General features: G+C 45.8%; 1 protein-coding gene across 5 annotated transcripts in view; it reads left to right on the top strand.

Annotated features, from left to right (window-relative positions):
• Positions 1 to 24,806, top strand: part of HIRA (histone cell cycle regulator) — a 106,290-nt gene that overhangs the window by 27,372 nt on the left and 54,112 nt on the right. For 3 of the 5 annotated variants that reach the window (XM_040465128.1, XM_040465129.1, XM_040465130.1), the window contains 8 exons: positions 6,635 to 6,697; positions 8,458 to 8,568; positions 9,808 to 9,898; positions 11,228 to 11,322; positions 18,668 to 18,763; positions 19,935 to 20,095; positions 21,914 to 22,081; positions 24,008 to 24,121. In XM_040465128.1, coding sequence (XP_040321062.1) covers positions 6,635 to 6,697; positions 8,458 to 8,568; positions 9,808 to 9,898; positions 11,228 to 11,322; positions 18,668 to 18,763; positions 19,935 to 20,095; positions 21,914 to 22,081; positions 24,008 to 24,121 — 899 coding nt within the window. The other 2 variants (XM_040465131.1, XM_040465132.1) reach the window with 2 other exon arrangements.

Here is a 24,806-nt window from a genome sequence, read left to right as displayed (position 1 = left end):
ATGTCTAAGAAAACATTGCCATATCTAGTGTCATGAAGCTTTCCCCCATGTTTTCTTCTGAAAGTCTTATAGTGTTAGGTTTTATATTTGAGTCCTTGACCCATTTTGAGTTAATTTCTGTATATGGTGTAAGGTTCCAGCTTCATTCTTTTGCAGGCAGATGTTCATTTTTTCCAGCACCATTTGTTGATAAAACTGTCCCTTTCCCATTGACTGGTCTTGGCACCCTTGTTGAAAATCACTTGACCACATATGCAAGTGTTTATTTCTAGGCTCTCTATTCTGCCACACTGGTCTATTTATCTGTCTTCATGCCAGTAGCACACTGTTTTGATTACTGTAGCTTTGTAGTCAGTTTTGAGATCAGGAAGCATTAAGACTCCAGCTTTGTTCTTTTCCAAGATTCTTTTGGCTATTTGGTGTCCCATGACATTCCGTAAGAATTATAGGATGGGTTTTTCTATTTCTCCACAAATGTCATTGCAATTTTTTGTTTTGTGTGTGTGTGTGCATGTTTTTTTTTTTTTTTTTCAAGTAAATGCAGGGCTGAAACTCATAACCCCAAGATCAAGAGTTGCACACTCGACCAACTGAGCCAGCCAGACACCCCTGTCCTTGCAGTTCTGTTAGGGATTGAATTAAATCTGTAGAATTTTGGGTATTGTTGACATCTTAACAGAATTAAGTCTTTCAGTTCATGAACACAATATGTCTTTCCATTTATTTCTGTCTTTAATTTCTTTCAGCGCTGTTTTCTAGTTTTCACTGTACAGCTCTTTGGCCCCCTTGGTTATGTTGATTTCTAAGTATTTTTTTATTCTGTTTTAAATGGAATTGTTTTCTTGGTTCTGTTTTGTATTTTTCACTGTTAAATGTATAGAAATGCAACTAAGTTTGTTGATTTTGTGTCATTCAGTTTTACTAAATTCATCTATTCTGTGGAATCTTCAAGGTTTTCTATATAGTAGATCATGTCCTTTGCACCCATCTTATATTTTAATATTGTTTTGTAACTTTTTTCACTTAATAAATGTTTCAAACATTTCCCCATGTTTCGTTTTTAGTTACAGATTTACCAAAATTTGTTAAAACCAGGTATTAATGGACTATACAGGAGAGAAGTGATTCCAGGAACAATGTGTATTGGGTGAAAACCTCAAATTCCCCCAAGCTTCCATTTCAGCAGGGCATGCTCACATCACAGATGTATCATTGGATCTGCCTCGTGAGCTGTCAGAGCATAAAGGCTCGAAGACAGGAGCCCAAACCAAAGGTCTGAAGGCCACTGAGAGGGCCGGCTACTCTCATTTGGGCCCTTCCTGCTGCTCTCTGGCCATTGCTCTTTGTTTGGACTTTAAGTTCCACATGTGGGCTCCTCCAGGAATCTTTTCCTCTGTTGCAAGGGAGGAGGATTCTACCTTACTACACCTGGTCAGAATCCAGCTTCTGAGATTGACTCTTTATTCCTGCTATATGCAGAATAATATTCCTGCTATATGCAGACTGTGCTGCAGTCGTCAGATCAGCAACCCCAGGCAGGGGACAGGGGCCAACTGTCATGGCTCCGTGGAGAGAGTGACAGCGGGGTATTGTATGTGGTCTGAGGAGGGGTGCAAGAAGGTGTCCAGGAGGGGGGACCTGGAAGCAGAGCCCCAAGGAGAATGAACTTTAGTGGGTGTGCAGGGAGAGGATGCTGGCCGTTGTCATTCAGAGGATGTGACATTGCTTGGCAACTCTAGGATCCAGGGAATGGATTACTTTCTCTTTTGTCTCTGTCACAGTACAAAGAAAGATGGAATGCAGGAGGCAGTTGGGAATTCATCTTTATCATTGTGCTGTGCCACAGTAAGGGTTTTCTAACTAGTCAGGCCATAGATCCTTTTCCTCAGCTGTACCTCAAAGCCCTTTAGAAAAAAGGAGGTCTGTTTCTACTGAGGGAATGTGAACCACTGTTTTTCTTGGACTGAAGAAACTAGTGCTAAAAGGAGGTAGGGAGCCAGCACTATGTTCGTGGCTTTGTGTAGGTGCACTACCGTATTTCTTCCGCTTTGTGGCACATCTCTACAAAAGCAAACATGGTGCCCATTACCTCAGTCACACCTTTCACCAAAGCACATCTTGATCTCACAAATGTTCACGTGTGAAATGTGACGTCTTCAAAGCAATGTGACATGGCCTCTTAATCTCTCTCAGAAGGTGCTTGTAAGGGTGACTGTGTCTTCCCCATTGTTCTGATTAAATAACTTATGAGCAATAGGGCTGAGAATTCCACCAAGGTGCATTCATTGCTCTAACCCAGGCCTATTTCCAGCCCTCAGTTCTGTCTTCCCTTGGAGCCTTAAGGCCCCCTCCAGCTTAACAGTTCCCTCCAGTCTTAACAAAAGCCCATTCCATACAGCTTTGTGGAGCTGAAATGTGAATCTGATCGTGGCATTCCTTTGCTTCAGAGATAGCTATAGAAGATGGTCTGCTTTCCACAGTGGTGCCTTGCTGGGCCCTGCCCCTCTCCCAAGCCTCCTTTCTCTCCACACTCTGCAGCAGCTTGTCAGGCTTATTCTGCATTTCATGCCATATCCCCTCTGCCTGACATTCCCTTCCCTTCTCTTCTGGCTGACTTCTCCTCAACCTTTGAGACTCACTTCAATTGTGATTTCTGTAGGAAGGCCAAGCTTAGGTAGCATTCCACCTGTGCAGACATCCATCACTAGGAGCTTCCTGAGTGCAGAGCTGAGCCATTCACAGCTTTACTTTCCCTCGACTTAGTCCAGGAGCAGGCTCATAGCAGACAACCACCAAGGTGGATGGATGAGAAAACATCCTATTGATGCTATGAGTGGGTTAGTGGTCAAGACTCGTGCTATGACGAGTACCTGTGCAACAGAGCCCCTCTGCTAAGGTAGCCTCTACTCTGAGTGTTCTTGGGGAGTCAGGCTTGTCTTTGGCTTGCACTTAAGTGATTTTGATGTACTTCTTGAGGGGACATACAATGTCTCATATACTTAAGGAACTGAAAAGCACTCCTATAGTCAGGTGGATACTCCTCCCTGATGGCCTTCTCAAGACTGTCGCTGAGTCAGCTAGAACTTTTTTGGTGAAAATGACAAGTATGCAGATCCAGTTACCTTAGGCAGAAAAGTGAATGAATTAGCATTTTGAGTAGTCTCTTGTATAAAAAACTACCCCCAAAACCTGCTGGCTTAAAACAATAGCTGTTTTATTATTTATTTGTGATTGTGAAACCTGGCCAGGCCCAGCAGGGACAGCTCAACTTAGTTCTGCATAGAATCTGCTGGGGTGGCTAGAGCAGCTTGGGGCCAGAACAGGTCAGTCTGGGTCCTGTGCCAGGGCCTTGATTCTCACTGTTGTCTGGGTTCTTTGACCCTTTTTATGTGGCCAGCTTGGAGGTCTCTACATGGTGGTCTCAGGGTACTTTAACTTCTCACATGGCAGCTTCTCCAGAAGTCAAAAGTTGAACTGGACCTGTTTGAGGCTTAAGCTCAGAACTAGAACAGCATCACTTCAGTCACATTCTGTTAAAACAGGTCAGAGAGCCAGCCCAAATTCAAGGAGAGGAAAACACACAAGGGCAGGAGTCCTGGGGAAATGTGGTTCGGTAGAGCCTAATCAGATAGCTGCCTCCCCCGGCCTGTGGGACTGAGGTGTCCGGGGTGATCAGTGCTCAGTATAGCAAGTCCAAGGCCAAGCCCAGGTCATCGGGACTAGTTGTGCACATATGCATAGCTCTCACTGGTGCTCTGTCTCTCTACTTCACCTTTCATCTGTAGGCTTTAAATCACTTCCCTGCAGGCAGTGTCATCCTAGCCCTCCAGCATCTCCAGGAGTATCCCCTCCTAGCTTCTCCTGGAGAAGTACATTTCCATACTTGAATCTCAGGCTCTGGAAAAAGCAGCTTGTGTGGCCTTGGGCAACTTTCCTAACTTGTGTGCCTCAGTTTCCCCCTCTGTCAAATGAGGATGTCAGAACTATCTACTTCAGAGGACACTGTGAAACTTAGAGAATATCCTGGGCTGTGCTGCCTGCAGGGCTTGAGTGGCACATCAGATGCTCATTAGAGCATGTCATGGACTGGGAAGAAGAGGTCCACAGGGCTTACCCCAGTGTGACTCTGCCTCTCCTGGAAGGAGTAGCTGGCTGGTACCTCCAAGGACTGGCCCATTGCAGCTTCCTGGGAGGTCCTGAGTAGAGATGGTGGTGCTAAGGGGGTTGACACTCCTCGCCAGTGTCCTCACCGTACTGGGAGACATCTGCTCTTCTGAATTTCACAAAGCTCTTAGTGGTACTAATCGTTGCCTTCCTCTGGTGTCTGGCAGGACTCTGAACCTCACTTAGTCTCAGCAGTAAGTGCCATGGTCTGCACAGCCTGGGCCCAGAGCCCCTACTGTCCTTTCTTGTTTCTTGAGGCTTCCCTATCAGGCATTTGTCATGGCCCAGATGGGCAAGAAATCCACCTTCTTGCTACTGCTTCCCTCCCAGGTCCTCAGCCTGTGGAAAAGTGTGGCACATTCTCAGCAGCAGCATTTCAGGCTCTCTGGCTTAGCACACCTGACAGCCACCTGACCCAGGAAGGGTGTGGTGTGCCAGTGTAGTTGTGAGTGCACAGGCACAGGGGTACCAGTTTGAGCATTCCCAGTCCTTCTCACCTGTGTTCTCAGCACCTGCCTTCTTTTACCTACTGTATATTGTTTTCTGGATTCTTCTTTCGAAGATGAAGATGGGACTAATTAGGGTCTGCCATCTAGACTATGGAAGAACAACTTGCAATAACTCTCCCTCCTCATGCCCCCGGAGTGTGCTCCACTGCTGATTCTGGCTCCCTCAAAGCTATAAGAGTGCCGAGCTGTGTTGGGGCTTGTCTTGGGAACCCTTGGAGTAAAAGCTCAGATCAGACCAGGGCTGAATTTCCTATATGTTTGGGACAGCTTTGAGTATGCATGTGCTCTAGGAAGGCGATCGGTAGCCACTTGGCTAAGTTTCACCTTTCACTGTAGAGCTCCGACTCTTGAGTATGTACCTGGAGGTGACCGAGGGTCTCAGGGACCAGACTGGAGCTGCCAGTATGATGTCAGGGGCTTGTAGCAGGCTGTGTTGTCTTGGATTTCAGTAAGTAGAAGAGACGAAATAACATGTAATGTGATTTCCAACTTTCCTAGGGTTTCTCCTTGTTCTCTGAGACAAAATGGGTCCCTTGCATTTGGCACACCTGCTTGATACTGGCCTTGCACAGCTGTGTTCCCCACTACCACATGACAAGAAAGAGAGCACATTTCCCTTTGTTTTGTGGAAGCTCAGGCTCAATTTGCCTGTAGGGGTATGGCTATCCAGAAGAAGGTAAGGTGAGCTGGCTGTTTCTTGGGGCCCATGCTGGCCATTGCCTTTTTGAGTACCAATATTTTATTTTCTACACTTAGGCACTAGCCCTAGCAGGATTTTGAGCTCTTAGGCAGCCACCACCTGCCTCTGCCCTGCCCCTCCCTGCCTGCACTTGCCACCATGTGATTCTAGAGCTGGTAACCCTCGTTCTGGTGTCCATGCCAACTCCTCTTGGGTAACAGAGACAAAGCATGCTCAACTAAGATACTCCTCAGCAATAGCACCTTGACTATATCAGTGATTGCCGGTATTCATCATGCATCTAATTTGTCACTAACCAAATGTTACTGAGCCACCACTCACCAGACCTATGCTAGAAGCTGAGAATGTGGTAACGAACACGGCAACAATTGACATGCCACTCTTACCATGAAAGCAGATGAGGGAGCCAGACAAATGCCCACAGGCCCCAGGCCCCAGGAATACTTCTAGTCTGCTGGGTTTCAAGCTGTCACGACGCCTTTGCCAGTCTGGTCCACCAAGCTATAGCTAGCTACCTAGCTTCATGGGCTCCTGGTAGGGTCTGCACCCTGCACTCTAGGAGCTAGTAGCTATAGTCCTTCCCCCTAGACAGACTGAACATCTGGTTGAATGAGGGCTCATCCTGTAGAGGAAGTTCAGCCAGAGGAGATGCTGAGAATGCTGACTTTCCATGGACTTTGATGCAGCACAAATGTATAGGAGGTCTTTTGGAATCAGAAGCATGATGAGGGAAGTGATGCGTGTGATCGCAGTCAGCTACTGGTCCTGCCCAGCTGTCAGTGAAGCAAAAAGGCCAGGGTGCTTTATGTGTCCAGGCTGTCAGCCAAGTGCAGATCCATGGGATGGGGAGATGGCTGGAGGTATAGCCGTTGTGACTCAGCTGTTGTCGTGACCTGCTCATAGCCTTTACAACTGTGTGTCCTCAGAAGGTGGCCAGCTCTTGTCTGCTGGACATTTGTGCAAGTGCCCAGGCGATCTGTGGACTCAGTTGTTCTAGTGACAGAATGCTTTGTGCCACTTTTAGACTAAGCTATTTAATGTCACTTGGAGAGTCTTCCAGCAGTTTATACTTTAACTGAAACTGTTAGATCACTCCACCCTTACAGATAATTTATCAACAGCCTATTATTTTTTCCTAGGAGCAGTGATTAAAGATATTACTCAGATAACCACCATTTCAAAATTTTTGACTCTGTTGATATTGTCCAATGAATACAAGCCAAGGTAGACGTTGTGTGTGTGTTTTTTTCTTTGTTTCTAGGCAAGCCAATTTTTTCAGTTGATATTCACCCTGACGGGACCAAGTTCGCAACTGGAGGACAAGGTACGTTCACAGAGTAACAGAGGGAGTACTCACAGCCCTGCCACCTTACTCTGCTTCTCCTGGTTGTCCACTGAGCTGAAAATAGAACACTTCTGTTTTTCAGTATGGATAAGATTCCATTTAAAATGTATAATTATAATCTATTATCTGAATAGGTTAAATAAAAATTCTTTTTTGGCTCTAGTGTGCTTGCTCTGTATAAATACTTTGATAGTGGGTGTATCTTTTTAATTCCTATTCATTGGGCTAATATTAAAATCAGTTTGCATCCCCAAGCCCCAACTTATTGAACACGGAGAGTGGCAGGTGGTCCCAGGGGTAGAGCCCCAGTCCCAGAGGCTAAGGTTGGTTCCTCATCTTTGTTCTGGCCACACTTGCTCATCTGAAAAGGAGGAGGAGGTGACTGAACTATGGAGGTAGTCGTGTAGTTATTAGGCCCATTTTCTGGGTTCAGAGGAATTTGGCTGAGTTAGAGAACAAGTATCCTGTAGGCAAGTAAAATGCCCATGCCATTTGAAAATATGGTCCATAGCATTGTCAGTGTACTACATCCAGTGTTGCGGTGTCACAATAATAGCCCTGCTAAGAAAGACAGTCATTTATCAGGCCACTACACCAAGATATATATATGGTGGCATAAAATAGCATTCCCAGAGCCCAGTCCCTGGTAGCTTCACCCCAGAGCAGTGTCTTTCTCTGGCCAGCGACTCCCTGGATAAGAGTGCTTCTGTGAGTTCCAGGTCCTCAGGCTGGGTGCTGCAGAGTGGGCTGTCTATAGACTTCCTGCTGCAGGGGTATGCAGGGAGGTCTTGATTTCCTTCCTGCATGCTGTGGGCTATACCCAGATGGTGCCCATGATGTCACCTACGGCCACTGGACTAAGCTGAGGGACTGGGTTTTTTCCTCATCCGTAAGAAGAGGCATACCTTCCCACCCTCCTCAATAGAGTAAGGTCAAGAAGAGCTGTTTAGGAAATATTTTTACATAGTGGCCAATAGGCAGTTTCAGGTATGCCTTATGGTAATTCTTATCTGTCCATTCGTAGGCATTTAGTGGTTTTTACTCCTCTAAATATCTTTAAACTAGTTCAATGAGGGGCTAGACTTTTCATTAGGTATCAGTAATGGAAAGCTTAGAAAGAAAAATCATTGCCAAGATGCACACATAAATTTTTTAGCAGAATACTGTATCACTTTATAACACTAGAACAGTAAATGCCCTCTTTCAGTTGATCTCCCATCCGCAGGTGAAAGCAAAGGGCAGATAAGGTAATGAACCTTTTTTCCTATGTTCAGGGCACATTTCATTCAGCCATGGAACCAGGCAACATCTGGAAAGGGACCGAAGTACCAACAGGGATGTGCTGCTATCCTTGGGTCCTGAAAGGGTCCTGGGACATCAACTTTTCCAGCTCTTCATCTTACAGATGAGGAATCTGGGTCTTGGGCCTGGATGAGGACCTTCTGGGAGTCTGGAGAGATCTGTGTTAGAGGCCAGACCAGACCTCAGTGCCCTCCTGTTTTTTAGTGCAGAGTTCTTTTCAAAGTCAGGTTGGCCTCAGCCTACTACTAAATCCACATCAGTTTTGATCCCCGTAAACACTTGTTTTCTTCATCTTTTCCATATATTAGTAATGCAAATTTAGTCTCCTCCAATCTAGTCCATTATGGTTTATGAAAGCTAAATGAGGACTGTGTCTCAGAGTTAATATCAAATTTCTACTTATTGCACATTGAATTATTTTTGCTCCTTCATTCCAGGACAGGATTCTGGGAAGGTTGTGATCTGGAATATGTCTCCAGTCCTCCAGGAGGATGACGAGAAGGATGAAAATATTCCCAAGATGCTTTGCCAGATGGACAATCACTTAGGTATTACAGAGTGGCCCTTTGCAGGCTTTGCGTGTTGGCAGAGTGCCCAAGGTTAGCACATGTGTTTGTAATTAGAAAGATAAGGCCCCGTGCGGCGGTAACTCCCCTCGGCCTGCTGTCTGAAGGCACAGATGTTGGCTGCACACCTGGGTGAGTTATTCGGCAGAAGACTCGGCCCGCCCACAGAACCATCTTTGGACAGTCTGCAGGTACCTCTGGTGATTTCCTGCTCATGAGTCGTTACTGCCTGATACCATGGGGCTTTGGGGCCAGCGACCTGGAAGCAGTAGGGTTCTGGGGAAGGGTGTATTAAAGACAACTCACCAAAATGTCTCAAGATTGCCATTGTGTCACTCTGAGGCCCTCTACCAGGACCCTTTTGTTGGTCAGACAGTGTTGTGGTTTCCTTTCCTACATTTAGCACCTTAGTTTCCTGCCTCTGAGCAACAGGGTGACTGTATCTGGCTCTGGTTTCCAACCCAGTTGCCTCCCCAGAGATGCTCCGTTGACAGTTATGTCCTCCCTTCCTTGACTCTGTGTGTTCTTGCTCTCCCATCTGTCTCTCAGTGCCCTCCGACGTGGAGTACAAGTCACAGGCAAGCCGTTTGTGGGCTACAACTTGGATAGTGTCCCTTGTATTGCAGGGCTCCCAAAGGCCCAGCTGTGAGTTGCTCTAACCCATTAGGGGCCAAGGAGGCATTTCTGCTGGTCTTAATTTATAAGTGCAGAACCAGTCAACCTGCAGTGCTAACAAGTTTGGAAAATCCAAATTTAAAAGGGCTACAGATGGGATGAAGTCAGAGATTTATGCTCTAACAGGCTGCTCCCCTGAAAGTTTTGGGAAGGGCATCTCAGCCTTTTTAGTACTTGCCCTCATTTTAAGAATTCTCCCTGCTAAGAAACATATCTCATCATGAGACAGCCCTTTTGAAATAATGAGATTTAGTTATCAATTTTCATGGAAACTTACCTTCTCCTATTGACTGTTTGATCCAGCACTAACACTTTTCAGGTTGTGCAGAGTGTCGCCCTCCAAACTCTGTCCTGGTCATTTGTTATTACAACACAAGTAGAATAGTATTTGAACTGGATTGTTCTTCTGGGGCTTACTCACAGTGGATGCCTTGAATAGTTGAGACAGAGTAGGTTTTATAAACCCTTTGCATCTTGCCAGACTCTGCATAAAGCAAATGGGCGTGACTATTGGATTTTCATCACCCTATTTTTTTTTCTTCCCAGCATGTGTGAACTGTGTGCGGTGGTCAAACAGTGGGATGTATTTAGCTTCTGGGGGAGATGACAAACTGATTATGGTGTGGAAACGGGCTACGTAAGCATCATTTTCCTTTCTTCACATTTTATTTTTAGAAGCTTCTTGGCTGGTCTTAATCACAGTCACCTTTTCCCACTCTGGCACTGAAGTCCATAGAGCTCCAACTTCCTGAGTAGCAGGAAGACACGTAGGCCAGGAGTAGCTGGGACCTGACCAGGGTGTCAGGAGGCCACCTACCTGCCTGGAGACCTGCTCAGTCACCCCCTTACAGGGCTGCAGAGTTTCTACCTGAAAAGCTCATCCTGTCCATTGCTGATGTTGGTGGTTTTGTTTGTTTTGTTTTCCAAATGAAATTTTCCAACATACAACATAGGTAAACATCAAGGTGCTCTGATGGAATTTGGGGGAGGGGACCCAGAGCCCACCCTCTTTGCCATTCACCTCATTCTCTGTCAGCCTCACCCTGGGATAGTAAGGAGTACCCCTTCAAAGTCCTGCTCTGTACCCACAATGAACTAACCATCACCTAGAAAACATTTTCTTTAAACCTAGACTGAGTCTCTCAGGGTGGGTCCTGGGACTCTGTTTCATAACCAGCTCCCCAGGTAACTCTGGGGGCTAGTCAGACTAGGGAACCAGACCCTAGCCCACTGCGTAGCCAAAGTGGCCCCATGGACATGGCCATGGGAGCAAAGGCATGCTGTCTCCTTTGGTCCACTTGATGAACTGTTTCTGTGGGTCTGTAAGAGTTCTATGGGAGCAAAGGATGTTAACAGAGGCTCTGTGCATCAATGGTGTTAACACCACCTTCATGGGGACCCACCCAACTGCTCACATGGCAGGAGCTATGAGTGCTTTCCAAGAGGGCTTTAAAAAGGCTGTTGGTTTTGCGGCTTTAGTCAACATAAATAACATATTTAGTATATAATTTGGAAATCTGAAAAAAATATATAAAAGAAAATCACCATCCCACCACCTGAAGAAAGCCAAAGTTAATATTTTGGTATTTTTTGTGTGTCTTAACCGTTTTCCACGCATAGATGATACCCATGTTACATGTATTCTTTTTCTTTACATACTGATATCTAGCATATTGTATAAGATGTCCTGTGGCCTGCTTCTTTCACTTAATTATATATGGTGAACATTTCACCATGCAGTGGATAGTCTTTTACCTCAAGATTTGTGATGGCTATTTGGTATTTCATAAAGTGCATGGAACATAACTTACCTAATCAGCCTCTGTTGTTCACCAATTCAATGCTTTCCAGCCATTGTCTGGTTTTGCTTTGTTCTGTCTGCCATGATAAGCTGTGCTGCAGTGAGCATCTCTGTGCAGTGCCTAGAGCATGCCTGGAGTGCCTTTCTGACTCCTCTTTCACACAGGTACATCGGCCCCAGCACTGTGTTCGGCTCCAGTGGTAAGCTTGCCAACGTGGAGCAGTGGCGATGTGTCTCTATCCTCCGGAGTCACTCAGGCGGTGAGTGGGGCTGCCTGTTGGGGTGGGCGGCCCTGGCAGCTGTCTGAAATCAGCAGCAGCACCTCCACGGCCCCCGTGGACTGTTTTGGTCCTTAAAGCAGCCTTGCGTCTGGGCCGTCCCTCCCCATCACCATCGGTCACACCCAGCCTGTCCCTCAAGGTCTGTGCAGCTACCATCCCCACTGCCTGCCTCCAGCTGCATTCAGTGCCCCCACTCCTGCCCTCATGGGGTATATGTTTATATCTTCAATGTAGAATCCCCACGTTCTGCTGTTTTTCCTGGTGAACTGAATCACTACCTTCATCAGTGGATCACTAAGTCTGTAAGCACACTTTATTTATTCCACAGAAACAAGCACACATAAAAAGGGCCTCAAGGAAAAGTTTTTCACTTGACCTTGAGTAATTTCGCAAAATGTTTAATAGATTTGGAATGGAAAGGGACAGATTTGGACTGAAGAGGAAGAAGGGCGGTCAATAGCTGTCATAAGCCATGTGCTGTACACTCAGATGCCAGGGATACTAGAGGGACTATACCTCAGAATAGAAGCCTGTGGTCTTGCCCAAGAATGGCCTGAAGTGTTTTCCTAGTCAGGGTGACAGCAGAAGCCAGAAAGGCCTGACGTGCATGGTGGGTTGGCAGCATTTCACCACTGCTAGATCTTTACATACAAGGCAAGGGAGCAGCACAGAGTGGGGCTGGCTGAGTATCAGGGACCAGGACACAGATGGTTCTTGCTCCCTGTTAATGAAGGTGGCCTTTATCGTGGAAGAGACAGGAGCCATTAAAAGCTTTGAGGTATAAGAGGGGGATCATTCTGACAGGTATAGAGAAGAGCCTGTTTTAGTGGTTCAGATGAAAACTGCAAGGGCCTGAACCAGGCCTGGGATAATTGGGATAGAGAGGGAGAATGACTTGGGAAATTCTTAAAACAAAGCAAGTGAGGGACGAAGGAGATTCCTAGCTGGTGCCTACATTGCCAGTGGTGTCCTCTCTCAGGCCACAATGATAGTGGGCTTACAGGGATGGACACCAGTTCAGTGTGGTATATGCTGAGTTTGGGGAGCGGGGATGGGGAAGAATGTCACAAGACCCATTGGATTTGAGCCTGGAGCCCTGGGAGAAGATGGGACAAGAGTGAGAGGTTTGGAAGGCATCAGCTATAATCTGCTGACAGGATATGCTCTGCAAATACTCTACAGACATGTTAAAGGTGAACAGACTTACCTCTAGGTGACCATAGATTAATTCTACATTTTTGAAAACTGACAGAGTAGCATTGTGTAATTGTTGATAGCCATAAAAACGTGTAACTTAACCTCACTTATTCACAGTTGCTCACAGCAAGGTCTATCTAGTTGGGCTCCTCTGGAACTTGGAGAAAGTGTCCATGCAGGTGTTCAAGTGTGGGGTAAGGCCTCAATGAGACCTTTGATGGGTTTCCTAACCTGAGACTTGGGCTGAGCCATAACCTCGACTTCTCTCCAGGGCTCTCCTTTACCAGGCAAGTAGGGTTGCCCAGTTTCAGCAGGGTTACCCACTGCTTATTCAGTGGTCCTGATAGCAGCGGTGGGCAGAACTGTTGGAAGAAGAAAAATCAGTGGGAAAGCAGAAATAAATAGAAAACACTGGGTTTTAAAAGCAAAGCGTGAAAAACATACACTTGGCATACTTAATAGGGGGATAGGAAGAAAAGACCTAGATGAAATTAGAAGTAAAGGGTCTAGAAAAACATTTAACCTAGAGGGAAAAAAATCATCAGAGTACAGCATAATGTTTTTTAAACTAAAAAAATAAAATAAAATTCCAAAAAAATATATAATCTAGAAAATGCAAGTTTTCAGAATTGATACCATAAGGTTAAGGGAAACTTCTTAAAGTAGTTAATCAATGAAGAAGTTGGAGTCATCAGAAATGACTCCTAATACTAAATTATTTGTTGACTTGTTGATGCATTGTTTCAAGCTTTTAAGAAAAATTATTCCAAAATGTAGAAATATTTATTCTTCAAAGGAAGCTATATAACTCTGGGTTTCTAAAACTTAAAAGAACACACACACACACACACACACACACACACACACACACACAAACACACACACAAAGCATAGATGAATATGAAAAAAGATAGAAAAATAAGAAACATAATGCAGGTGAATTTGGTAACTTTGGAAGAATTTTGTGTAAAAGTAATCTATTACTCTTAACAACATACTAGGAGGTTAAATAAGAAAAGATAGTTGGGGAACCTGGCTGGCTCAGTCAGTAGAGCATGCGACTCTTAATCTCAAGGTTATGAGTTCAAGCCTCACATTGAACATGGAGCCTACTTTTAAAAAGACAGTCTTCTTAGGAGGTATTCTGAAAGGAATATCAGATAATTCAGCATCAGTTTCTAAAAAATATTTTTAAAATGGCCATAGGAAGTTATTTCTTTAACCTGAAATGTCCTATGTCTTTTTCAAACCAATGGCAAATATTATAACTCACAGTTGTTAGAACTTAAAAAACATTGAAAAGTACTTAGGACTAATAAAAACAAGTCATTGGATTGGTCTTCTATAAGAAAAAACTTTTTTTAAAATTTTTTTTAACGCTTATTTATTTTTGAGAGACAGAGCACGAGCAGGGGAGGGGCAGAGAAAGAGGGAGACACAGAATCCGAAGCAGGCTCCAGGCTCTGAGCTGTCAGCACAGAGCCCGACACGGGACTCGAACTCACGAACCCTGAGATCATGACCTGAGCCGAAGTCAGACACTTAACCAACTGAGCCATCCAGGCTCCCCAAGAAAATTGTTAATTATTCATCTTTCATTAGTAATAGCAAATTAGAATATCTAATCATAAAAAGAGAACTCTTATACAGCAGGAACAAAAGTTGTAAATACCCAGAAATAATCTTACCAAGAAATATATGAGGTCTGTAAGACTTAAACTACAAACCTTTTTTGAGAGAGATAAAATGACCACTTGATAAATGGAAAAACTGAATAAAATAAAGATGCAATTTTTTCCTAAATTCTTTTAACAAATATTTATCGAGCACCCAGTATGTTCTGAGTACTGTTCAACCCTCAGAGAGTTTACATTCTTTTAGAAGAGACAGACAATAAACCAGTCATGTCAGAAACTAGAAGTTAAGTGCTGGGGAAGAAAATAAGACGAAGTTCTCGAGGAGGCCTCACTGAGAAGGTGACATGCAAGGGGAGACCAGGTAGAGGTTAAGGGACAACTGTGTGCACATGCAAAGAACTTACTAAGCTAAAGGAATAGCCAGGGCAACAGCCTTGGAGTGTGGATGTGTGCTTGGTGTATTCAGAGAACTAGGACACAAGGAGTGAACAGGGGAGGGAAGCAGGGACAGGCCTTCTAGGCCTCTAGGAGGGGCTTTTTGAGTGAGATGGGAAGGCTCAGTAGGGCTTTGAGCAGAGAAGCAAGGCCTGTGGCAGCTGCATGGACTATGGACGGCACTAGAGAGACCACTGATGAGGCTGCTCACATAATCTTGGTGAGAGACGGTGGACCTGGGTTGTGGCAGTGGAAGTCACAAGGAGCAGTAGTCAGAGGCAGAGTTCCTGGTGGATGGGATGTAGGGTATGTGAGATAAGCAAAGGAATCAGGACGGCTTCCTTGACTGTGGCCTGGAGGGTGGTAAGGATGCATATGTCATCACCTGATGGAAAGTGTGTAGGTGGGACAGAAATGTTTGCTGGGGGAAATGTTTAGAAATGCTTTGGGGCATGTTTGGTATACATTGTCTAGCAGGGGTGTTTTAAGTGTCCTGCTGCATAGGCATTTTGATATGTGAAAGTTGAGTACAGGGGAGAAGCGTAGGTGGGACTGGAGGCCAAGGGTAGAGGTTGGGCTTTGGGGTGATGAGGAACAAGTGAAACAGGCTGAGTCGGAGAGGAGGCCAGTTTAAGACAGTGGAGAGAGCATTTGAAGGAAAAGTGATTAAGCAGTGCATCACATGTTGCCTGGGGGTCAGGTAAGGATGAGGATATTGACCATTGGACTTGATGGCATGGAGGCTGCCCATGGCCTTGGCTACTGCTGTTCGTTTTGGTGTTGTTGGGTGGAAGACTCATTGGAGGATGCTCAAGAAAGACTGGGATGGGGAGGGGAGGAAATAGCTAGATTGAACCAGGCTCGGTTTTGTCAGGCACATGTGAAAACACAGGAGAAGAGCAGAGGGTTATGGTGGACTCTAATCCGAATAGGGAGACAGCAGAAGGCCCATAGCACCTGCAAGCCCTGTTGGAGTTGAGAGGGAGGGAGCTGGAAGCACTGGGTTGATGGTAGGAGTGTGGGAGGGTTGGAATGAGACCAGGGAAGAGTTGCAGTGATCTGTCAGGGAGGGTCTCTGGGCATGACTGGGAATGAGTGCCTGAGGTAGTAGAAGCCAAGGTCACTGGAGGAGGCTGTGAAGTTTAAGGATCCAAGAGCCTTGTGTCAAAACAGAACAAAAGATTATCCTCCTAGAATCAGCAAGGATGATGATGAGAGTTTCTGGAATGACATGTGACCAGAAATATAACTCTTTAAGTGCAGGAGGGTGTCAGATATATGTAGATGTGCAATGGGAAGGAGAGGGAGTGGTATAGTCTGAAGACTGAAACCAAAACAGGGGTTTAGGGAGAAAATTATGTCACTTATGTGGATTTACAGCATAGCTTAGCAGTGACTCTGAAGGGCATTCGGAATTATAAGGAAGGTTGTGGAAGAAAACATTCAAAGCTTCAGTGATTTAAAATGTCATGGGTTTGGGACCAAAACTTAACCAACATGGAAGTCAGGTACATGTACCTGACAATTTGATGTATTGTGAAGGAGGCATCAGTTATCAATTATGGAGATTCTATCACAAGTGATAGAATAACCATTATACAGTTTGTGGATGAGGGGAGAGTAATATAGAGCTTCACTAAGTACAGCATGCACTAAAATAAATTCCAGATATTAAAGAGAGAAACATTCTAAATAATTAAAGCAGAAGAAAACAATTGGATTATTGCAGAAGAATTGAATATTTATCAAACCTCTAGCAGAGAGAGTATTTTTGAAGGTTAACAGGCAATAAAAGACATCACTAAGGAGAATAACAGACTTTACGTCATAAATCGCCTGCGGTGTTAGGAAGTTAAAACTGATAGAATTTGCAGCTAATGCCTGTATTATTAATAGTCTATGAAAATTGCTAAGAAAATGAAATCTCCTTTCTGGAATTCTCAGCTGACTACTTCTCTGCTCTAAGACTTAGGTACTGCAGTGAAATTCTGATGTTTACACATTTGCCCCTCCTGGCCTGGAAGCTCCTAGAGGAGGTTCCTATTCCTCATTTTTATAGGCACTACATTTGTGTTTGTCAGACCTGCTGCACAAAAAACCTCCCAACAGACGAGAAAGGAAGAAAATAGTCTAAGAAGACAACTTTGTTAGACAAACATGTGAAAAATCTTCACTTTCATTACTAATCAAAGTGAAGTTAAAATATAAAAATGTACTTCATAAGTTAGAAGGGAAAAATCATAACCCTCAAGCTAATAAGAGAATTTGAAATGGACATTCAGCTTATAAAAGTGTAAAGTTCTAGAGGTCTCTGGAATGCAGTCTACAGGGTTAAGAGAGTCTAGACTTAGGAAAACGTTTAGGCCTTCTACCCAGAGTCCCACTTTGCCACATCAGTCACAAGAAATAAACCAGAGTGTAGAGAGTGGCATATGGCTGTGTGTTCATTAGCATGAAAACATGGAAGCCAGTTATAGTTCATTGTTAAATTAGGTCTATTTATGGTAGTGAATGCTCTCAAAGACAAAGGATGCAGGGGCGCCCGGGTGGCTCAGTCAGTTAAGCGTCTGACTTCGGCTCAGGTCATGATCTCACAGTCTGTGAGTTCAAGCCCCACGTCGGGCTCTGTGCTGACAGCTCAGAGCCTGGAGCCTGTTTCAGATTCTGTGTCTCCCTCTCTCTCTCTGACCCTCCCCTGTTCATGCTCTGTCTCTCTCTGTCTCAAAAATAAATGTTAAAAAAAAAATTTTTTTTTAAATAAATAAAAAAAAGACAAAGGATGCAGAGCAAAACAGGAGAAGCCCTCAGGATCACATAGGCTATTAGAATACTAAATGCATGGGGTGGCTGGGTGGCTCAGTCAGTTAAACATCTGACTCTTGATTTCAGCTCAGGTCATGATCTCACAGTTCAGGAGACTGAACCCCTCATCGGGCTCTGCTGTGACAGCGTGGAGCTTGGTTGGGATTCCTTCTCCCTCCCTCCCCCCCTCCCCCCTCTCATGCACACTCTCTTCATCTCTCAAAATAAACATTTTTTTAATTAAAAAGAATACTAAGTGCAGCACACTAGTGTGTATGCTGTGTGAAATACCAAGTACAATACCATGTGGGAAAAATGAATTAAGCTGTCCCTGAAGATTTTTTTTAAAAATAGAAAAAAACAAAATAGAACTTTTGAATATTTTGCTTACACATTTTAAAAAGTCCTGTGAGGAGAGGACTAGAAAGCTGTTAACTTGACGCCGTGTTTCTGTTTCTTCATCTCTCATCAGCCATTCTCATACCTAGCACTGCACCAGGCACAGAGGTTAGAAAAAAGTCACACCTGGATGGCGAGATGGGCCTGGTCATTGTCACTGTCACAGCTGATCTATATCAATGCCTTGGTGTGTGCCTGGCACCGTGCTACAGCACTTTTTCACATTTAATCCCTGTAATAACCCTCTGAGCTTAGTTTTTTGTTTTTTTTTTTTTAATCTGCATTTTACACATGAGAAAACTGAGTCACAAAAGAAGTGAATATGAATAATTGTGTTTGGGGGCTCTGTAGGGGAGGGATGCTCTGGCAGGATCTTGGAGATGAGGTCTGGTTCGTGCGAAGGGCCTGAAGATGGTCCCACTCATTTGGTACCTATTGAGCGCTGTGTGCCAGACATTCTGCCAGGTGCTGTACCTGTAGTGCTCAAAGGGCTCTCAGGCCCAATTGGGATCAGAGAAGCAAGCTTAGTGAGCCTGAGGCCACAGACCCAGCAGGTGTCAGAGCCAGGGTTCTACATAGCCCCAACCTCTCAGCTATGATCCTCAGTTGCCTCATCTGTCAAAGGGGTGATTGAGGTCACGTGGATGCTTCAAATGTCATGACCAATTCAAAAACATTAGTGGGGAAGTTTTGCAGATTGGTTTTTAAGAAATAGTCTAGTTATGATCTCAAGTTTCCTCAGACATGGAATGCTAGGGGTACTGGCCCACTTGGCAGACAGGCGTTGCTGAGTACCCCCCTAGCCAAGTCTGTGCACCAGGTAAGAGACTCACTACCAGCCCTCTGTCTTCCAGATGTAATGGATGTAGCATGGTCTCCCCATGATGCCTGGCTGGCCTCGTGCAGCGTGGATAACACTGTCGTCATCTGGAACGCTGTGAAGTTCCCAGGTCTGGGCCTCTGACTGGGTGGTGGCAGAAATGGGCCGCTCATCTGGAGCAGCGTGGGCTCTTGGTCTCCTTAGGCTGGTGGCAACAAGTGTCTCATAGAGGACGAGGATTCACATTGTCTTGTCAGAGACTCCATTCTTTTGTTCTGCATCATTGACATTTGTTTAAGGTTTTAAAAGAGGTTTATGTTAAAGAAAATTATAAATGAGTGTTAGCATGGATGTGCTGCAGATCATGAGGCTGATAGGATGGCATCGCATGTACTTGGGCACCTGGCACCCGCACATACACATATGCCCTTGAGGGTATGGCTTCCCGCCACTGGGGTCCAGCCTTCGCTCAGTTGCCATCTACTCTCTGAAGCCTTTGAGCACATACAGGCTAACAAATCCAGTTTTGCAAAAGATTGTTTTTCTTATTAATGTGTTTAAAGTCACAACAGATGGCATAACCTGGCATACCACTGCAGATTATAACTGGTAAGATACATATCCTCTTTCTGCTAGTATCTGGAATATGTTTTCTTCATGGGCTAAGAAGCATCCCCCGTGACCTTGATCCAAGTCATTTTCTCTCTTTCTTTATAAGCCACCAAGATGTGTAGGTCCATTTGCATCCTGGTCATGGAGTGCTGGAGTAGTATTTAGATTATAGATCCCAAGGATGTGCCGTCCCACACACCTTTGTCTCAGTGATGACTTACAAAGGACTTTTAGCACGGTGCCCTTTCCCCTGAGCTGTCAGGCCAGCTCCTTATGGGGGAGCTGCCAGGGAGGTTCACATCAGAAATGCTGATGTCAGAGCCCAGGTGGGCATGACCTTCTGTTCAGAAAGGGAAACCACTGGCAGAGCTACCAACTACAGACAAGTCCAAGAGGCAGAATTTGCCTCTGGCCCAAGCCTGTGTCCCTGCTTGCCTGCCCTTTAGGGGGCTCATGCATCGTGCCTGCCTCCTGGGTGCAGTCCTTCCTTCAAGTTGCTTTGCCTTGATAGAGATCAGATTAGGGGGCTCTTGTGCTTGTGCCCAGGGGTGGGAGCTGACGAAGGTAGACTCCTGAGGTCCCTTCTCTTGGCTAACCATTCCATAGCCCATGGATTGCAGCTCATGTTTAGACAGACTCATCATTTTCCCTTAGCTAATACCTTTCCAATCTCTTCTTTTTCTCCACAGAAATTCTCGCTACTCTGAGAGGCCATTCTGGGTTGGTAAAGGGGTTGACCTGGGACCCTGTTGGTAAATACATTGCCTCTCAAGCTGACGACCGCAGCCTGAAGGTGTGGAGAACGCTGGACTGGCAGTTGGAGACCAGCATCACCAAGCCTTTTGATGAGGTAAGGATCCAGCCCAGGGAGCTTGGTCCATCAGCCCACTGGCCTCAGTGCACAGAGGAGGAACTGGCTGGGGTCCAGACCTCATGGGTGAATGCGGAGTTCCAGGGCCTGAGCAGACTGGTCAGGGTTCTCTGGGGCAGGCCCTCTGCCCCAAAGAGTCAGATGATGAAAATCTTTCATTTCTCAGATGGTATTAAATGTCCAACTTTGAAGTGAGAAAAAGCTGAAGAAAACCCCTTAGCAATGCTCCCTCACCATTGTGCCACACAGGTGGAGGAGACCCTCTCTTTTATTTTTCCTAACTGTGCTGTGGCTTTGCTCACTGACTTGCACTCTGCAGGCCATCCAACATCTTTCTAGGCTAGCGTTATGAGTACAGTGTGCACAATGTCTAGAGGTTGAACTGCAGTGACTTGTAAAGTATTTTACTGTCTCTTCCTTTATTTGGGTTCTCATTTCATATGGAATCAGATCTTAAGTGCCTACTGTGAGAAGGGCAGTATTAGGTAAATGAAATGAAAGTGGACTAAGATGGAGTCTCTCCCTTGAAGCTTAGAGCCTGGTGGGAAAGATAGACTTTCACATCAGTTGTGAGCATGGTGGTGGAGTTGTTCAGAATGTGCAGAAATAGCCCAGGAGCAGTGATCGCATCAGGGAAGGCTTCTCAGAGGAAGGGCTGTGAGCAAAGTTTTGCAGGAGGAATAGACGTTCCCCCACGGTTCAGGGCTGGCTGTAGAAGGAAGGTGGAAATCATGTATTCTGTTTTCCCCAAACCAACAGCACCACATTAGCACTGTTATTCACCCTACTTAATCTTGCCCTTCTTGGCTATAGTCTGGAACAGGGGACATGGGCCTTCATGCCTTTTGGGGCTCCTCCTCAAGGTTCCAGTGACTAGTCAGTGGGGTCCCACTAGCGAGGCTCCTGTGGGCAGTTATGGAAGATGGGCAGGGGTGTTTGGAGTCCCAGTGGGAGCAGACAGGACTCCTCAGCCTCTGGGGTCAGCCTGTCCTGCCTGGGTCTGTGACCCAGCTGGAAGTTGAGGCAGATGTGTCACTGCGTTCAGGCCCCACCTTGTCCTGCCCTCTTCTGGGGCTATGAGGCCAAGATCTTGACTCTTAAGTCTTTAAAACCGCCCTAAGCCAACCTTGAGCTTTAGGGGGCTGGTTTTATGGCCCATATCATCTTACTTTGCAGTAATAATAATGTGGAAAGATGTCTTGTTTCAGCCCTAGACCAGGTCAGGTAAACAGTGCCTTTCTGCTATGTGTTTTATAGTTGATATGGACTTTATGAAGCTCTTCTCCTTTGCTAGTAACACCACCAGGCTTCAGTTGAGGAGGCAGGCTCGAGAGAGCACATAGTGGCTCATGGTTACTGGCTGCCTCACAGAGACTGGCTCCTGAGGGTCCATAGGACTCTTCTTCCACGGAAGTGAATGTTCTGCAGACCTCATGTGGTAGGGTTAACATGCTGGGCAGAAGAAAGAGATCGGTGACCAGATAGATTTGACCCATGCAGAATTGAGAGTTAAAAGAGGTGGCTGTCCTGCAGATCCCCTGAGGCCTATGCCACTGTGTGGTGTTCAGCTCCGGTAGGGGAGTGTAGGATGCTGCAGCTCCCAGTCTCATCTAACAGCACCTTTTTTGTTACATCATCTGGAGAGACTGGAGTTACAGCTATTCATGTAGCCAGAAGCTTGGGTACATGCTCCGCTATCATACATTTATAAATCAGAATTCACCTCTATTCTTGAGGCCACAGTGTTGGTCACACAATTGGCTTTGAGCTCCTTCCAATTGCAGATGTTTCTTTCAGTGTGGAGGGACAACCCATGTGTTGCGGCTCAGCTGGTCACCTGACGGGCACTACCTGGTGTCTGCCCACGCCATGAACAACTCTGGCCCCACTGCCCAGATCATTGAACGGGAGGGCTGGAAGACCAACATGGACTTTGTCGGGCACCGGAAAGCTGTGACTGTTGTTGTGAGTGTGCTTAGCCTCAGCCTGGGAGGTGCCTTGCCTCAAGGCTGGGTCAAATGTGGGACTGTGGTGGTGGGCTCTGAGAGTCAGCACATGCCACATCCTTGTTTCATTTTAAATACTTACGTTTCACAGTTTTTGAAGTGATTTTACAAAACAATATATATTCACATGTTTTAATGAGTATCACCAAAATCAATCTGTGATTGGGAACACTGTAGCTCCACACTAGCCTTTTTACACATTTGGGTCAGGTCACGGTGCTCAAGCATGCTGGTCCTGACAAGTGCCCCACGAGCCAGACTCGGGAGCACAGGTGCAGTCCATGTGCCTGTTGAGCACATGTTCCTGCACCCCAGCACTGGACAGTCATAGCTATGAGGCCGTGCTGTGGATCACCTGAGTCTGGAGTTGCCCCGCCCAGTCGACATGGGAGCCAGCAGATGCGGGCTACTATTAACGAGGATTTTCTCAGCACTGGGCAACCAAAACGAAGAAAATAAGTTGGTGGGCTAAAGGTTGGTAAAAGTGAAGGATCATCCAGGACTCTGATCTCAGTTTTTTTGTATTCCTTAAAATGGGCTCATCCTTACCATTGTTTAAATTCATGATAAATATTGTATATTGTAGTTTAAAATATTTATAACTTTTATACAAATAAAATATTACTTCCTTAATTTTTTTTTTTTGTATTAGAGCCCATGTAGGACTTTGTTCAAAGACAGGCCCTTGTTACTAAAATATTTGAAAAATCACTGCTTCGGGTTAGCACAGTGCTTCCACATGACTCTGTCAAGTGGTCCTCACAGGCACTGTTTAAGAGTAGTTTTGTGGGGCGCCTGGGTGGCACAGTCGGTTAAGCGTCCGACTTCAGCCAGGTCACGATCTCGCGGTCCATGAGTTCGAGCCCCACATCAGGCTCTGGGCTGATGGCTCAGAGCCTGGAGCCTGTTTCCGATTCTGTGCCTCCCTCTCTCTCTGCCCCTCCCCCGTTCATGCTCTGTCTCTCTCTGTCCCAAAAATAAATAAACGTTGAAAAAAAAAAAGAGTAGTTTTGTGAGATCATGGTACTGAGGCCTCTCAGCCAACCCAGGGTAGCCAAGACTCAAGCCCAGGATGCACACCTCCAGGTTCTATGTTTCTGGTCTGTGTGCACCTGGCTATTCTTTCCTAGCCTCTGGGATTAGAACCCCTCTGGGCCAGGCCAGCTGACATCAGGCTCCCCGGAGCCACCTTTCCTCCTCAGTTGTCCTGGTGTGGGGATTCCAGCTCTGACTCTAGAGTTCCCACCCCTTTCAATTCAGGAATGTGGCAGGGAGCTCTCTGTGTGCTTCCAGCCTTGCCAAAAGCAGCACCCAGGTTACACTGAGGATAAACCCCAGAGTGCACTTTAGCGTGACTTAGCCATTGTCCTGGCCAAGTGAGATCATGCGGGGCTGATCAGCATCTGCTAGTTTTGACTCCAAGCAACAACTACAGTGAAGGGGAAGGGATTAATGGAGTAGATATCTGACAGTCCCATTGACCTCTGTCAGGACCTTATCCCTAAAGCCACATCCTGGAACTGGCCTTGCCCAGGCCAGGAGGAATTCAGAGAGCAAGCTTCAGTAGCTCCCATGCCATCAACCTGGCTGCAAGCCCAGAAATGTAGAGTTGGTAGAGCCAGCCTCAAATCCTTGTCTCACCACTTACTCATTGGGTGACTTGGCCCATGTTTCCTGGCCTCTCTGAGACTCCATTTCATCCTCAGCAAAATGCCTCCTGGTTAGTTATGAAGATGAAATCAAGTATGCTGAGTGCCTGGGGCTGGGAGAATGCCAGTGTGGATTTCCCACCAACAGACTGGTATTGTGCTATATTTCTGATACTGGGCATAGGGTTTGTGCTTGATGCTTGATTAATTATTTTAACATTTGTTATTTGGTTTAGAAATTCAACCCAAAAATCTTCAAAAAGAAGCAGAAGAATGGGAGTTCTGCAAAGCCCAGCTGCCCATATTGCTGCTGTGCTGTTGGCAGCAAGGACCGTTCTCTCTCTGTCTGGGTGAGCCCCCACTCCTTCCCTCCCCACCTCCCCCACCAAGACCTTTTGTGGCTCCTGCAGGGCAAAGGAGAAGGAACTGGTGCAGGAGGCAGAGCCCAGAGGCTTGGAGTGACTCCCCTACCCTCCACTTTCAGTGGTGCTTAGTGTGTGTTTCTGCCCCGGATCTGGGGTCAGGCCCTCTCATTACCCCAGGAGGAAGGAAGTGCTGAAGACTAGGCTTGGGGCGAGCTAGGAGAGGCCACCCTGAGCCCCAGTCAGAGCAACTCTTATGTCCAGATTCAGGGAATACCTTCAGTTGGCATGCTATGTTTGCTTCCTTTTAGAAAAACTTTGTGTCCTTATATAACCTATAGCAAATGTATTCACCTGAAGTATACAGGTCAATGCATTGTCATACATGTTTACACCAGTGTAACCACCACCCCAGAACCCCTCATCCCTGCCCAGTCAAGAACCTACTTCCCAACACCCCTTGGCCAAGGCAGCCACTCCAACAATGTCTGTCACATTGATGAGTTGTGCAGTGTTTACTTTTTATGTCCTGCATTGCTTTCACTTAGCATAATATTGTTGAGATTCATGTGTGTTGTCGCATTTAGCATTAGCATTTAGCTAATTTGGCATTAGTTTATTGCTAACTAATTACAAGTTCCCTGTAAGCAGAGTGGACTTATAGTTGTAGACT

The sequence above is a fragment of the Herpailurus yagouaroundi genome, unplaced genomic scaffold (assembly GCF_014898765.1).
Source record: "Herpailurus yagouaroundi ecotype Mexico unplaced genomic scaffold, PumYag 545, whole genome shotgun sequence".
Classification (NCBI taxonomy): domain Eukaryota; kingdom Metazoa; phylum Chordata; class Mammalia; order Carnivora; family Felidae; genus Herpailurus; species Herpailurus yagouaroundi.
The sequence above is the reverse complement of the archived record's forward strand: the minus strand, read 5'-3'. Positions and strand labels throughout refer to the sequence as shown.